Source organism: Equus caballus, chromosome 16 (genome assembly GCF_041296265.1).
Source record: "Equus caballus isolate H_3958 breed thoroughbred chromosome 16, TB-T2T, whole genome shotgun sequence".
NCBI classification, from domain to species: Eukaryota; Metazoa; Chordata; class Mammalia; order Perissodactyla; family Equidae; genus Equus; species Equus caballus.
Window position 1 is genome coordinate 78,367,424 of NC_091699.1, and position 13,209 is coordinate 78,380,632.

A 13,209-nucleotide genomic window follows, 5' to 3' on the forward strand; every position below is an offset into this window, starting at 1 on the left:
TCCTCTCTTCCCAGCTCTGAAGGGGATGTTTGGTTTGATATGTACTGCACTATACTGTTATCGCACCCAGGTGAGCATAGTATAGTGTCGCTAGAAGTGGACTCATGCAGCATTATGGAACAATGCTGGCTGCCTTGTTCTCAACCAGAAGATCAATTAAAGAAACTTGGAGTCATTTGCTCATCTTTGGGACCAAAATCACTGCTTCTTCTAATGATCCTTTCTGTGCATATGGCTTGCAGATAGGTACCAAAAGTGCCAATTCTACCTGCCATGTGGAGAGTGAGTGTTTTATGTCTGTAAGCTTCTCTGTGTCAGTAATCACAACCATCTAAGTGGAATTATTTAGGGGCATTCACTTTTGGCTTTAATCAACAAGTAGTTGCTAAAATTGAGCAGGTCCGCTTGATTTCTGTAAATCACTGTGAACCTGCAGTTCTTGATTTAGAACTGCTGTCATCAGTATTGTCTTGTTGGAACTGCTGTGTCACTGTTGTTTTTCTTCTGCCTATATATGCCTTCTTAACCTTTATATAATGGCATTGTATGGTTTGACCCTTAGAGTTCCTAGGATAACCCTGCTTTCCTGTGCTATAGCTGTTCAATAGCTGTGGAGAGATGCCTGATTCTTTCAAGTTTAATACCTAGCACATTTGATTTTCTTGGGCATTAGATGTCTTTCTGATTGCTTGCAAGTGAAACTTGGAAGACTTTTATTGTCAAGAGTTAATCTGAAAACTTTTAATAACTCTTATTTAATATTCCTGAACTTTGCAGAGATGAAATATTTTTAGTTTTTCCCCATGGCGTGACTTCTGTTGGGTAATTTGGGCTACCTTTGCTGACTTGCTTTTTAAATTTAGATTTTTGTCCATATGCTGAATGAAGTGACAGAATTTGTAAAACTAATTTTTGCCCAGGGATAGTTTGTAAACCTATGGTGGTAGCTCATTTTAGAACGTATTTACCTTTTAAAAGTAAAATACGCTAGTGTTTGCATTTGATCTAACCATACCTTTCAGCCCCATCCTCTAGGCCAGTGATGATTAACTTTGGTTGCACGTTAGACCCACTCTTGGCAGTTTTTAAAAATAAATGTTTTGGGGGCCAGCCCCATGGCGTAGTGGTTAAGTTCGGCACACTCTGCTTTGGTGGCCCAGGTTTGCCGATTTGGATCCTGGGCATGGACCTACACCACTTGTGAGCCATCTGTGGCAGCAGCCCACATACAAAATAGTGAAAGACTGGCATTGATACAGGGCTAATCTTCCTCGAGCAAAAAAAGGGGAGGATTGGCAGTGGATGTTAGTTCAGGGTGAATCTTCCTCAGCAAAAAAAAAAAGCAAAAAAGAAAAGAAAAGTTTGGCTCCACCCCACACCTAATGATTCACATTCTCTAGGGATGGTTCCTAGATGCTTGAATTAAAACAAAAAAAGAACACACTTGTCTTAGTCTGCTGTGGCTGCTGTAACAGAATATCATAGACTGGGGAGCTTAAACAAGAGATATTTATTTCTCACAGTTCTAGAAACTGAGGAGTCCAGGATTAAGGTGCTGGCCAGTTCAGTTCCTGGTGAGGGCCCTCTTCTTGGCTTGTAGATGGCTGTCTTTTTTGCTGTGTCCTCACTGGGTGAAGAGAGAGAGAGGAGTGTGCTCGAACAAGAGTACATGCAAGATCTTTCTGGTATCTCTTATAAGGGCACTGATCCCGTTATGAGGTCTCCACCATCATGACCTGAATTACCTCCCAAAGGCCCTATGTTTAAATACCATTACACTGGATGTTAGGACTTCAATATGTGAATTTTGAGGGAGACACAGTTCAGTCCATAGCAACCCCCATGTAATCATAATTTGTATAAGAATTGGAAACTGATGTATAACAGTGCTTAGACTCAAAAATATGAGTGAGGGGCTGGCCCAGTGATGTAGTTGTTGGGTTTCTGTGCTCTACTTCGGTGGCCCAGGATACGTGTGTTTGGATCCTGGGTGTGGACCTCCACACTGCTCATCAGGCCATGCTGTGGCAGTGTCCCATGTACAAACAATGGAGGAGAACTGATGCAGATATTAGCTCAGGGACAATCTTCCTTACGCTAAAGGAGGAAAATTGGCAGCAGGTGTTAGCTTACGGCCAATCTTCTTCACCAAAAAAAAAAAACCCAACACAACAAAAAAACAAAAACAAAACAAAAAAACAGAAAAAATAATGAGTGAATTAGCTGGCAATCTTGATAAAATGCAAATTTGGGTTCACTTGGTCTGTGATGGGGCCTGATGCATATAGGACCTGTATTTGACTGAATTATTTATATACATCCTAAAGATCTGAAAGTTTCTGCAGCTTTTAAATGCATCCAATTAAAAACCCTTTGCTTTTCTTGTCTAGGTGAATCTGGGTCATTTCATAGAGGTAGAGGTGCATAATAAAACAGTTATTTCATTCTAGCTAGATCGGCCTAGTCACATACAAATTAGGTTTCCATTGCTGTGGCTTTTACTAATGTTCATCTCTTGTTTAGAACACTTCCTTGGCATGTCTTAGCCGTTCTCTGCCACACATCCTTCATGGCTTAGCTTAAGGAAGTTTTCCCAGAATACTGAGGGCTCTAACAGTCTTTCCCTCCTCTGAATTTTCAAGACTGACTTGCTGTTGCACTAATTTGACTGCCTTATGACAGCTCTCTGTGTGTGTTTTGGTGTGACTTGCCTCTCCAAGCTGAATTATTTGTCTCCACAGGGTATAGACTATGGACTGTGTGGTTGTGTGTGTGGTCTGTTATTTAGTAAATGCTTATTGATTGCATGAGTTAAATAATCCAAGGTGTGGATATAATAAATGCTGTTATTTGACACAAATGTAAAGGAACTATTGAGGAAATTAAGGGTATTTTTAAGGCCATATAGGAAATAAGTAAATAATACCCAGTGTTTAAAACCTGGGACCATAGACAGTGGACTCCTATAACAACATGTGAAAGACATTACATCTCTTAAGATGGTTTATCTTCAGATGGTTAAGATGGTTACCTTCAACTAAACTTAATGTGATCTTACTTGTATTGTATAATTCTCAAAGTATTACTAAATCATTCTAAGATTGTTTTTAAGCTGAAAACATTCTCTTTTTAACCAGAGTAAATTAAATATTTGCATAACAGCGTAATAATAATATATAATAGCTGCCAAACTGTTCCGTGTTGGCTACACCTTTGAACAGTTCCACCAGTAGTGTATGAGAGTTCTGATTTCTCTGCATTCTCTCTAATGCTCGTTATCTGTCTTGTTAGTTTTAGCCATTAGTGGGTATGAAGTAGTATCTCATTGTGGTTTTGGTGTATATTTTCCTCATGACTAATGATGTTGAGGATCTTCTCGTGTTTATTGGTCATTTGTATATCTTTGTAGAAATGTGTATTCAGATCGTTTACTCGTTTTTTAATTGGGTTATCTGTCCTTCATTGTTGAATTGTAAGAATTTATATATGGTAGATACAAGCCCCTTATCAGATAAATGACTTGCAAATATTCTTTCCCATTCTGTGGGTTGTCTTTTTTACTTTCTTTATCGTGTTGTTTAGAGCACAAAAGTTTTTAATTTTGTTGATCAACCTTTTTTCCTTTTGTTTCTTGTACTTTTGATGTCATGTCCTAGGAAACCATGATGAAGAAGATTTAAGCTATGTTTTCTTTTAAGTTTGTAGTTTAAGCTCTTATATTTAGATCTTCGATCCATTTTGAGTTTATTTTTGTATATGGTGTGAGGGAGGGGGTCCAGCTTTATTCTTTTTTGTGTGGCTGTCCAGTTGTCCCAGTACCATTTGTAGAAAAGAGTCTTTCAGTATTGTTTACCATGGTGAATAGCATTACTATTTAGCGTATAAGACAAGGTAGACATCTAGTGTGATTTTTGATATATGTGTCTAGTTCATCATCAGGGCATATCATTTTTACCTCTACTTTTACTATTCCTGCATTCCATCACCCTTGTCTAAGTTATAGTTATTACTTGTTTAGACTTATGTAATAGTCCAAGCTGGTATAGTCTCACCACTCTTGCCCTCCAATTTTTTTATTTTCCAACTTGTGCCTTTCGTTTTCTTTTAGACCACAGTTGAAGGTCTTCCTTTTGCTCTTAGAATCAAGACAGAAATTCCATGTAGGTTCCCTACCTCCTAATCTTTAGTCTGTTTTTGCTTTGTATCTTGTCTTGATTTCTTCAGTCCAGATACTTCTCAGAAGAATACTTCCATATGCTTCCTCCACCAGAGCTACCAGTGTGCCTGCCTCTAATCTGTGTTACTCTGCCTTCCCTCCTGTAACTGTGGATGAACCGTCTATTCACTTATCCAAGGCCCACCCTTCTACACATTCTCCAGATGCCATCCCCTCTCATTTAATCAAGAATGTTACTTTATCAGTTGTCCGATCTCTTTTCTGCATTATCAATTTTTTGTCTGCAGATCATTCTAATGGACATACAAATATGGTATTATTTATTTCTTCTTAAAAAAAAAAATACTGCCAACATTCCATTCTGGCTATAATCCCATTTTTCTGTTCCTCTTTGCAGCAGAACTGGAAAGAATTATCTATACTTTGTCTCTAACTTCTCTTCTGCTGTTTTCTCTGAACCCACTCCTGTCTGATTTTTGTTCTCCACTGCTCCATTGAAACCGCTCTCTTCGTTTATCTCCATGTTACCAAGTCCAGTGGTCAGATCTCAGTCCTCATCTTAACTTTTCAGTAGCATTTGGCCCAGCCACTTACACCCTCCTTGTTTCACTTGGCTTCTCTTTTGGTTCTCCTTTTACCTTACTGGTTGCTCCTTCTTGGTCTCTTCTCTTGGTTACTGCTCATCTCTGATCACTGTATGTTGGGAGAATGCCCTACGGTCAGCCCACAGACCTCGTTCCTTTCTTCTGTGCTGGTGTACATGTTTATTCTCAGACTTAATACCATTTATATGCACATGACTACTTACTGTTGTATCACCAACCTGGACCTCTCCTTTGTGTGTGAATACCCACCTAGCTCCTGAACGTTTCTACCTAGATGTCTAATAGCTAGTTCCTTTGCTTCTTTCAGGTCTCTGTGTTACCTTATGTTACCAAATGTCACCTTACTGGAGGGGTCCTCCCTGTCCCCCCTATATAAAATGATCAACTCCTCCCCTACTTATCCTTTTTTTCTTAATTGTTTTCTAGACTGTTTATTGTATAACGCATTATTTGTAATCTTTTCCTCCTTATTGATATGTGGCTCCATGAGGCTAGAGTTCTTACCTGTTTGGTCACTTTATGTCCCCAGTACCAAGAACAGTGTCTGGCATTGATTATGTGTCGAAGGACTAAATGAGTAAGGGAGTAAATGCAGGCCTTTGAATACTTCATTCTTGCCATGCTCCCCACCTTCCTTGGGGACTTTGCACATTCTGTTCCCTCTGTTCTTCCATCCCTTCCCTTAGGCTAGCTTCTTGTCTTTCACTTCTACAAACATCACTTCCTCATCAAAACTTTCCTGTCCTGGTTATAACCTCTGATTATGAGCTCTCAGCCCGTGGACTTCTCCTTCATAGTAGTTATCGTTTGCAGTTTTCCATTTATTTGCGCAATTCTTTGATAATGTCTCTCTCCACTCCCCACTCCAGGCTGTTTTTGCTCATTGTTAAATCCTAAGGGCCTAGCACAGAGTCAGGTTCTCAATAAATGCAGTGTGTGTCGAAAGAGTAAATGAATGAACAAATTGAAATACTCTTATGAGCCATATAATTAATGACCCATTTGAGCTGCTAAACCTCTATAACATTAAAAAGAAAACAGGATTAAAATTCAATAATTCCATAATTTTAAGTTAACGTAGGATCTGTTTAGCATAAATGAGTTGACACCCCTCGCTGCCTTTGACCAAGAATTTATTGAGCTGTAGCCTCCCTCTATTGTACAAATCCCTTCAGTGAAATCAGTCCTTATCAGATGGCCATCTGGCCTCTGCCAGAACACATCCAGCCCTCTTCATTCTAACTCTGTAAGTTGGTCCGCTGTAAACACCTCCTTTGCTTTGGTGTTGCCCTCTTTCACACGGCTCCCCTTCATATATTTAGAGAGCTATTATCAAGCCCCTTCAGTGTCTTATCCTTTATTAAATGAAATAATCTCACTTCCTTCTGTTGAGATTTTTCACCTCTTTTGGGCCCATGGAATGTTTCTCAGGGACTTTATGTAAAGTTTGTTCCAACATTAGACCCTATCCATGTACCAACTACCAAGGAATTACTTTAGAAAGCTTTTATGAGTAAGGCTCTTGTATTGCATATTGGGTATTAGAGATTACAATTTCCAATTTATTAATGATAGAAAAATATGTTTTAATAGAAAAGTTATTGCAAATGTAGCTTTACTAACCTTGATTAGTAATTTAGCTCTGTTTTGAGCTCATTGTACCACTGAATATGTACATATAAATATTAAATAGTTTTGGGAGAGAAATAGCTATTTGAACACTTATGACTGGTGGGTCAAATGCCATATTAGTGAATGTAATCATTCTACAACTTCAGGCGCTGTATATCCCCATTTTATGTATGAAGAAACTGAAGTACAGGAATATTAGAAATAAAAGATTTTCTTAATCTCGTTGTCATTGCACGCAATGTAAACATATTTGATCCTCCTTAATTTTGCTTTATTATCTCACGAGATAAAATAACCATGTCAAATTAGTTTAGTTCTCATTGCTTTAAGAGTCAGGTCATTTTGGGGGGAATTCTCTCCATGGTTCAATAAAATCTTTCCTCTGTACTACTTCGTTTCATAGGTTTGAAATGAGGGCATTCAGTGGCTCTAAAACGTGTACAACTTTTATGAAATTTCCAGTTCTTTTTCTAAGGCTTTAAATTCTTAGTTATGTAAAAATATTATGCTGTAAAATAATTTCACGACTTTGTTTTGCATGAAAGAAAGTTAATCTGTCTCTAATTTGCTTGGAATTTTTATTCACTAATATCTTCTCATTCCGAGTAGAAAAATACTTCGCTCTTAAGGTACTTAAACATTCAACAATGCCTTTTTAATAAATGAGATTAGAAAACATGTATTTGATTGTTCCAGAACTTGGTCACACTGTGGAAATACTTTTTTTCCACAGCTATTTACCATTTTTTGCAGTAAGTGCAAAAATTTTTTTTTATGGATACAGGCCTCTATAATGGCACTTTAATAATAATAATAGAAACTTAAATTATTCTTTGATCTCATTTGTTGTCTTGAAGTGTTGCCTTAAAAAAATTTTTAGGGAAATGTTTTATCCTAAAAATGTTCATTATCCAAGGTTGAAAACATTTTCCCTAAAAGCTTAAAGACTTGTATTTTGGCAGTAAGATGATCACTTCGGTTTTAGTATTATTTTAATCGGTGGATGTGTGGCAACTGAAGTATTTTCTTCCCTAAAGTTTCAGTGGGGAGCTTTTGTCTCCCCTTCTCCTACTTACTCAAAACCTTTTGTCTGTAAAGAATCTCAGTTTAGGACCCAAGACAAGTCTGGGTTGTGGATTTATTTCTAGAAGTGTGTTAAACATTTTTCTATAGATACTTGCTTATGAAGCTGCATCAAGTAGATACCATGGTTGCCACCATCTCGGTGACTTTACTCTGCTTGTTCACAGCCCGTTCACTAACCTGTGCATCCTCTGCTTGTCTGGTCTCTTGCTTTTCGTTTTTCCCCTATTTTGGGGATAGGTCTTTGAGCCTGACTTGGCTGTCATCGTGCTTCAGAAGAGTAGCCAGGTGTCCTTTCTGGATAGTTAAGAAATGAGCTGACTGACAGGAGTAGTTAAAATGGAGAAAGCTTAGCTGTTCCTTGTCCTTCCTGTTAAACATAATGAGTTTAGAGGATTATGACTACATGTAATCATCAGGATCTGCTAGACAGGGCATCTGTTTTACTTTTTACTTGTTACATTGGTGTAGAAATAGCATCTTTTTAATTTAATGTGAAAATTATTTTGTGTTCTAGCTGGCACTGGTGGCTTAAATTTTGAAATGTGCTTTCTGGAAAAATAGCACATGGTTAGTATAAAATTATCTTATTAGGACTAGATACTCATTATTAGTCTGAAAATATTTGTGTTTTAACTATGGGAAAAAAGTTGCTGTAAACATTTGGGTTTTCGTTTACTCTAGACTGCATTAGAATTGTTCAGTATATTCAAATATTTTTCCTTTGGTTTTATTTCCTAGGTTGCACGTTTTCAAAAAATTCCTAATGGTGAAAATGAGACAATGATTCCTGTATTGACATCAAAAAAAGCAAGTGAATTACCAGTCAGCGAAGTTGCAGGCATTCTCCAAGTAAGTGCTTGGTGGGGGAGGGAGGGAATAGATAGTAAAATCAGTTAGTTATAACGACTCTTTAGATAACTGCTGTGCAATAATAGCATTTTCTGGATGACAGAAATACTCTGTTCTGCTGTCCAATATAGTAGCCACTATTTAAATATGACTATTGAGTACTTGAAATGTGGGTAGTTTAGGGGAGGAACTGAATTTAATTTTATTTAACTTTCATTGAAATTTAAATAGCTACATGTGGCTGGTGGTTACGTGATTGGACAGTGCAGTTCTAGCTCATTAGCATTGCCAGGCACTGTTAGTGCTGTGTAAGGATTAGTTGCATTGGGAAAATAATCAATTTAATTATTAATGTAAATAGAGTTAGGAATTTATCTTTTTATGTTTTCTGAAGTAAAGTAAAAGCTAAGTACACGTTTAGACCTGAAAATAAACTTTGCTTATATAATTTAATCTCTTCCTAGTTTTAAAAAACACAATCTAATGAAACAAGAAAAGAATATTCCTTATTTTCTTCTACAGGATTCATTTTGATGATGGCATTAAAAACATTGGCTATCCTTTTTTTGAGGTGTTTTTGGTTGTTGTATTTATACTCTGTTTTAAAACCACTTATTTTAAATATCTTTAAGTGTTGTAAGACTCCAATATTGAACTCTATTATTAAAGCTTTTGGCCAGAGAAACCAATTATTTTAGGGATGCAGGTAGCTTCATTCTTTAATAATAGTCATAATAATAAATCATGAGACAGTGACTGAAGAATGTAGGTGGGGTTCATAAAATATAAAATGTCCCGGGGCTGGCCCTGTGGCCGAGTGGTTAAGTTCGTGCGCTCCACTGCAGGCGGCCCAGTGTTTCGTCGGTTCGAATCCTGGGCGCGGACATGGCACTGCTCGTCAGACCACGCTGAGGCAGCGTCCCACATGCCACTAGAGGAACCCACAACGAAGAATACACAACTATGTACCGGGGGGCTTTGGGGAGAAAAAGGAAAAAATAAAATCTTTAAAAAAAAAATATATATATATATAAAATGTCCCAAGAACCAGTTCATCTTAACTTCATTATTTTGAATAATTTAGGAACCACAAATTTTCTACCTGAAATAATGATACAGTCCAAGAGCAAAAGGTAATACCAACCTCTGGGTTTTGATAGGCTCAGAGAACAAGGAAGGTGGTTATGGCCCATTGAGTGTTCTTTTTGGAGAAAGTAATTTTAGAAAACAGCAAAACAACAATGAAAACAAAGAAAACTAATTAAAATGTACTGATATGTTGCTTTCTGTAAATCGTGTGGCTGGTTTGTGTTATTTCTCTTTCCCCAGAGAAAACCATAAATTGTTTGTTTATTAAACTCTACCTTGTTTCTTCCATTAAAAAACAATTTTTTGATGTATAATATCATAAAACACAAGTACCCATAGTAAGTGTACGGTTTGCATTTTAACAGAGGTGACTACCATCACCATTAAGATAGAACATCTTCCTCACTCGAGCAAGCACCCCCATGTCCCTGTGCAGTTAATCCCTCCTGTGGATCGCGTCTGGCTCCAGTCAACCACTGATAAATTTTCTGTCACCATAGATAGGTTTTGACTGTTGTAGAAGTTTCAGTAAATGTGATCATACAGTATTACGCTTTTGTGTTTTTCTTTTGTTCTCTGCTAACATTTTCAGTAACTTTTATATGTAAATCTAATAGGCTGATCTTCAGAATGGTCTGAACAAATGTGAAGTAAGTCATAGGCGAGCCTTCCATGGCTGGAATGAGTTTGATATCAGTGAAGATGAGCCGCTGTGGAAGAAGTATATTTCTCAGGTGGGATTATTGTTTTTTTCTCCTCTGTTGTATAATTTACGTGTATTTTTGTTAGTGTAGTTCACTTTTATGAAGTTATTTATGGAAGAAAAAATAATTTTTTTGAATTTTTTTTACCCAAATTTTTCCATTTGCTAGGGTTTACTGTTAGGTTGGAATTTCTATAGTTTTTAGTTTGCAGATATTAAAGGCTAATGGACATACCACATGGAGGTGATACTCCTCCTCCATGTGGATGAAAGGATGAACAGTTTCCTTTTCAGATGTCTAACTTAATACTTTTTTGTCATAGGAATGCTAGTATTTTTTAAAGTAATATGGTCAGCTTAGAAAATTAGGAAAAGTAAGTTAGGTAATTTGAATCCAGACTGCCTGGTTACAAATTCCACCTTTGTTCTTACTAGCTGTATGATCTTTATTATCCTCTGAGCCTTATTTATAAAATAGGGATAATAATCTTAGGAGATAGTAAGCTATTGATAGATGATAGATTTTTGCTTTTTTGTGTGTGTTTGAGGAAGATTGGCCCTGAGCTAGCATCTCTTGCCAATCTTCCTCCTTTTGCTTGAGGAAGATTGTTCCTGAGCTAACATCTGTGCCAGTCTTCCTCTATTTTATATGTGGGATGCAGCCACAGCATGGCTTGATGAGCAGTGTGTAGTTCCGTGCCCAGAATCTGAACCCGTGAACCCTGGGCCACTGAAGCGGAGCTTGTGAACCCAACCTTTAGTGAAGAAGATTGGCCCTAAGCTAACATCCATTGCCAATAGTCCTCTTTTTGCTGAGGAAAATTGTCCCTGAGCTAACATCTGTGCCTATCTTCCTTTCTGTTTGGTATGTGGGATGCTGCCACAGTGTGGCTTGATGAGCAGTGTGCGGGTCTGTGCCTGTGATCCGAACCTGTGAATCCCGGGCCACTGAAGCGGAGTGTGCCAACTTAACCACTAGGCCACCGGGCCAGCCCTGGAATATTTTTTATATGTGTATTTGTATTCTTACATTTACCACGTTTCCACATTACCTAAAACTTTGGGAAGTTTACTCTGGATTTATAAACTAAATGATTTGACTTATCACTAGGCAGTATGATTTCATATTTTACTTTCTTGATCCTGTTTCAAAGCCAGAGTACCTGCATCGTGGGATTGCTGTGAGAATGAAATGAAGCAGTGCCTGTAATGTAGTTAAGCACAAGCAACAAGCAACAGTAAATATCAATTGTTAATCATAAAGCACTGGGCAACTCTTTCCTCCTCCATGGAGTACACCGAATTTGTTGTTAGGTAAACATTTGTCTGGAGCCTGCCATCTTAGTACCATGGCACAGCTTTTTTAGGGGAAAATAAAAAAGACCATGGGCCTTGCCCTCAAAGGGTGATGATAACAGCTAATATCTTTGGAAGAGGGTTTTATGGTTTACACAGTGTTTTAATATACGTTCTTAATTAATCCTCACCACAGTCTTTGGCATAAGGTACTATTTTACTAGGTGAAGAACCCCCAGGAATTAAAAATATTAAGGCCACTCGAGTGGCAGGAGCTGAATTCAAACCCAAGTACTCTGACTCAGTCAAGTGTGTGGTTTGTCAGCCCTGAACCACGTTGCAGCTGTAGTTTTATTTTGCTAGAGCAATGATTTTTCAATCCTCTCTGCACTAGAATCACTTGTAGGGTGTTTTAAAAGTGCCAAAGCCTGGGCCCTATGCCCAGAGACTCTGATTTAATTGGTCTCATGTGAACCTGGGCATTGTTAGAAGTGAAAGTTCTTCACGTGATTCCTATATGAAGCAGGGTTGGAATCGCTGTGCCAGAGAGTGGAGCCTTAAAGGGAGTGGGAGGTGGTGGCATCTAACCTCAGACCTCTGGTACCCAGGGGCTGGGGCTCTCTACTGGCATGGATTCTTTGTAGCCTAGTTACTTTCAACTTGGACAGTGATTGGCATCACTTCATCAGAGGAAGAGATTCTGGCAAGAGAGCTCTGATGTTTAAGGAATAGGGTGTCCAACTGAAAGAACTTGGGGTGCCTCTGATACTTGGTCATTTAAGTGTTGCCTGATGGGGTTGGTGCTGTGGTCTAGTTTCTTTGGATACTGTTGCCTCTGCTAGATAGATATCAGGAAAACCAGCCTTGGGAAAATCTTCAGCTTCTTCTGTGGAGAGGATCTTACTGCCTGCTCTTAGCTGTCCTGGGGGGTTGTTTCTGCTGTGTGGGTGAACCCCAGAATTGTAATCTGCACTAATTTACTTAGTATAGAAATGTTGAGGAATGTTTGAATCTCATACTCTAGGTTTTCTGCCCAGTTTTTAACCTAAATCTCTAGCTTAAAAATCATTTTCCACTTATTCTAGCCTCAATAGAAATTCAAAACAGCTATATTTATGAAACTAATATACTAAAAATATATGTGCACTATAAGGAATTTGTAAATTCTTAGTTTTAAGTATTGATATTTTTTTCTGGAAAGGAACTCTTATGAAGTGGTGACTTTTAAATGCAGTTAAGTGTAAATACTTATTTTTGTTAATTGAAAAGATGCATAAGATAAACCAAATGTAGACACTTGTAATTTTCTAATCATGCCCCAGTAGTTTATTTTTTTTAGCTTTTGCTGCAATGGAACACAACTGTCATTCATACAAAACTGTTAAATTGTTGTTTGTTTTCACTTTCAGTTTAAAAATCCCCTTATTATGCTGCTTCTGGCTTCTGCAGTCATCAGTGTGTTAATGCATCAGTTTGATGATGCCGTCAGTATCACTGTGGTAAGAAAACAAAATAGAAATATTTTTAAATTGTTGGTTAATCATATAAATTAGGATTGGCTTTTATTTTGAAAAATGAATTGAGAAATGAATTGAAAAATGTCTTAATGTTTGTTCAGGTTTTTTTGCTGTCCAAATTCTGCTTTAGTTGCAATAATCTCAAATAATGTTCAAGTTTCTGTGATTGGCATGCTTGAGAATTGCTTAACAATCTGGTAATTTCTCAGATGTGAAATACTTTATAATAAATTTCCAATTTATTTTGCTTTCAGT

At 37.6% G+C, this 13,209-nt stretch overlaps 1 protein-coding gene across 11 annotated transcripts in view; it reads left to right on the forward strand.

Annotated features, from left to right (window-relative positions):
* ATP2C1 (ATPase secretory pathway Ca2+ transporting 1) overlaps window positions 1-13,209 on the forward strand; it is a 152,123-nt gene that overhangs the window by 57,528 nt on the left and 81,386 nt on the right. For 8 of the 11 annotated variants that reach the window (XM_005600931.4, XM_070238138.1, XM_070238139.1 and 5 more), the window contains 3 exons: window positions 8,239-8,349; window positions 10,056-10,172; window positions 12,847-12,936. In XM_005600931.4, coding sequence (XP_005600988.1) covers window positions 8,239-8,349; window positions 10,056-10,172; window positions 12,847-12,936 — 318 coding nt within the window. The remainder of the gene's footprint in view (window positions 1-8,238; window positions 8,350-10,055; window positions 10,173-12,846; window positions 12,937-13,209) is intronic. The other 3 variants (XM_003363157.5, XM_070238145.1, XM_070238146.1) reach the window with 1 other exon arrangement.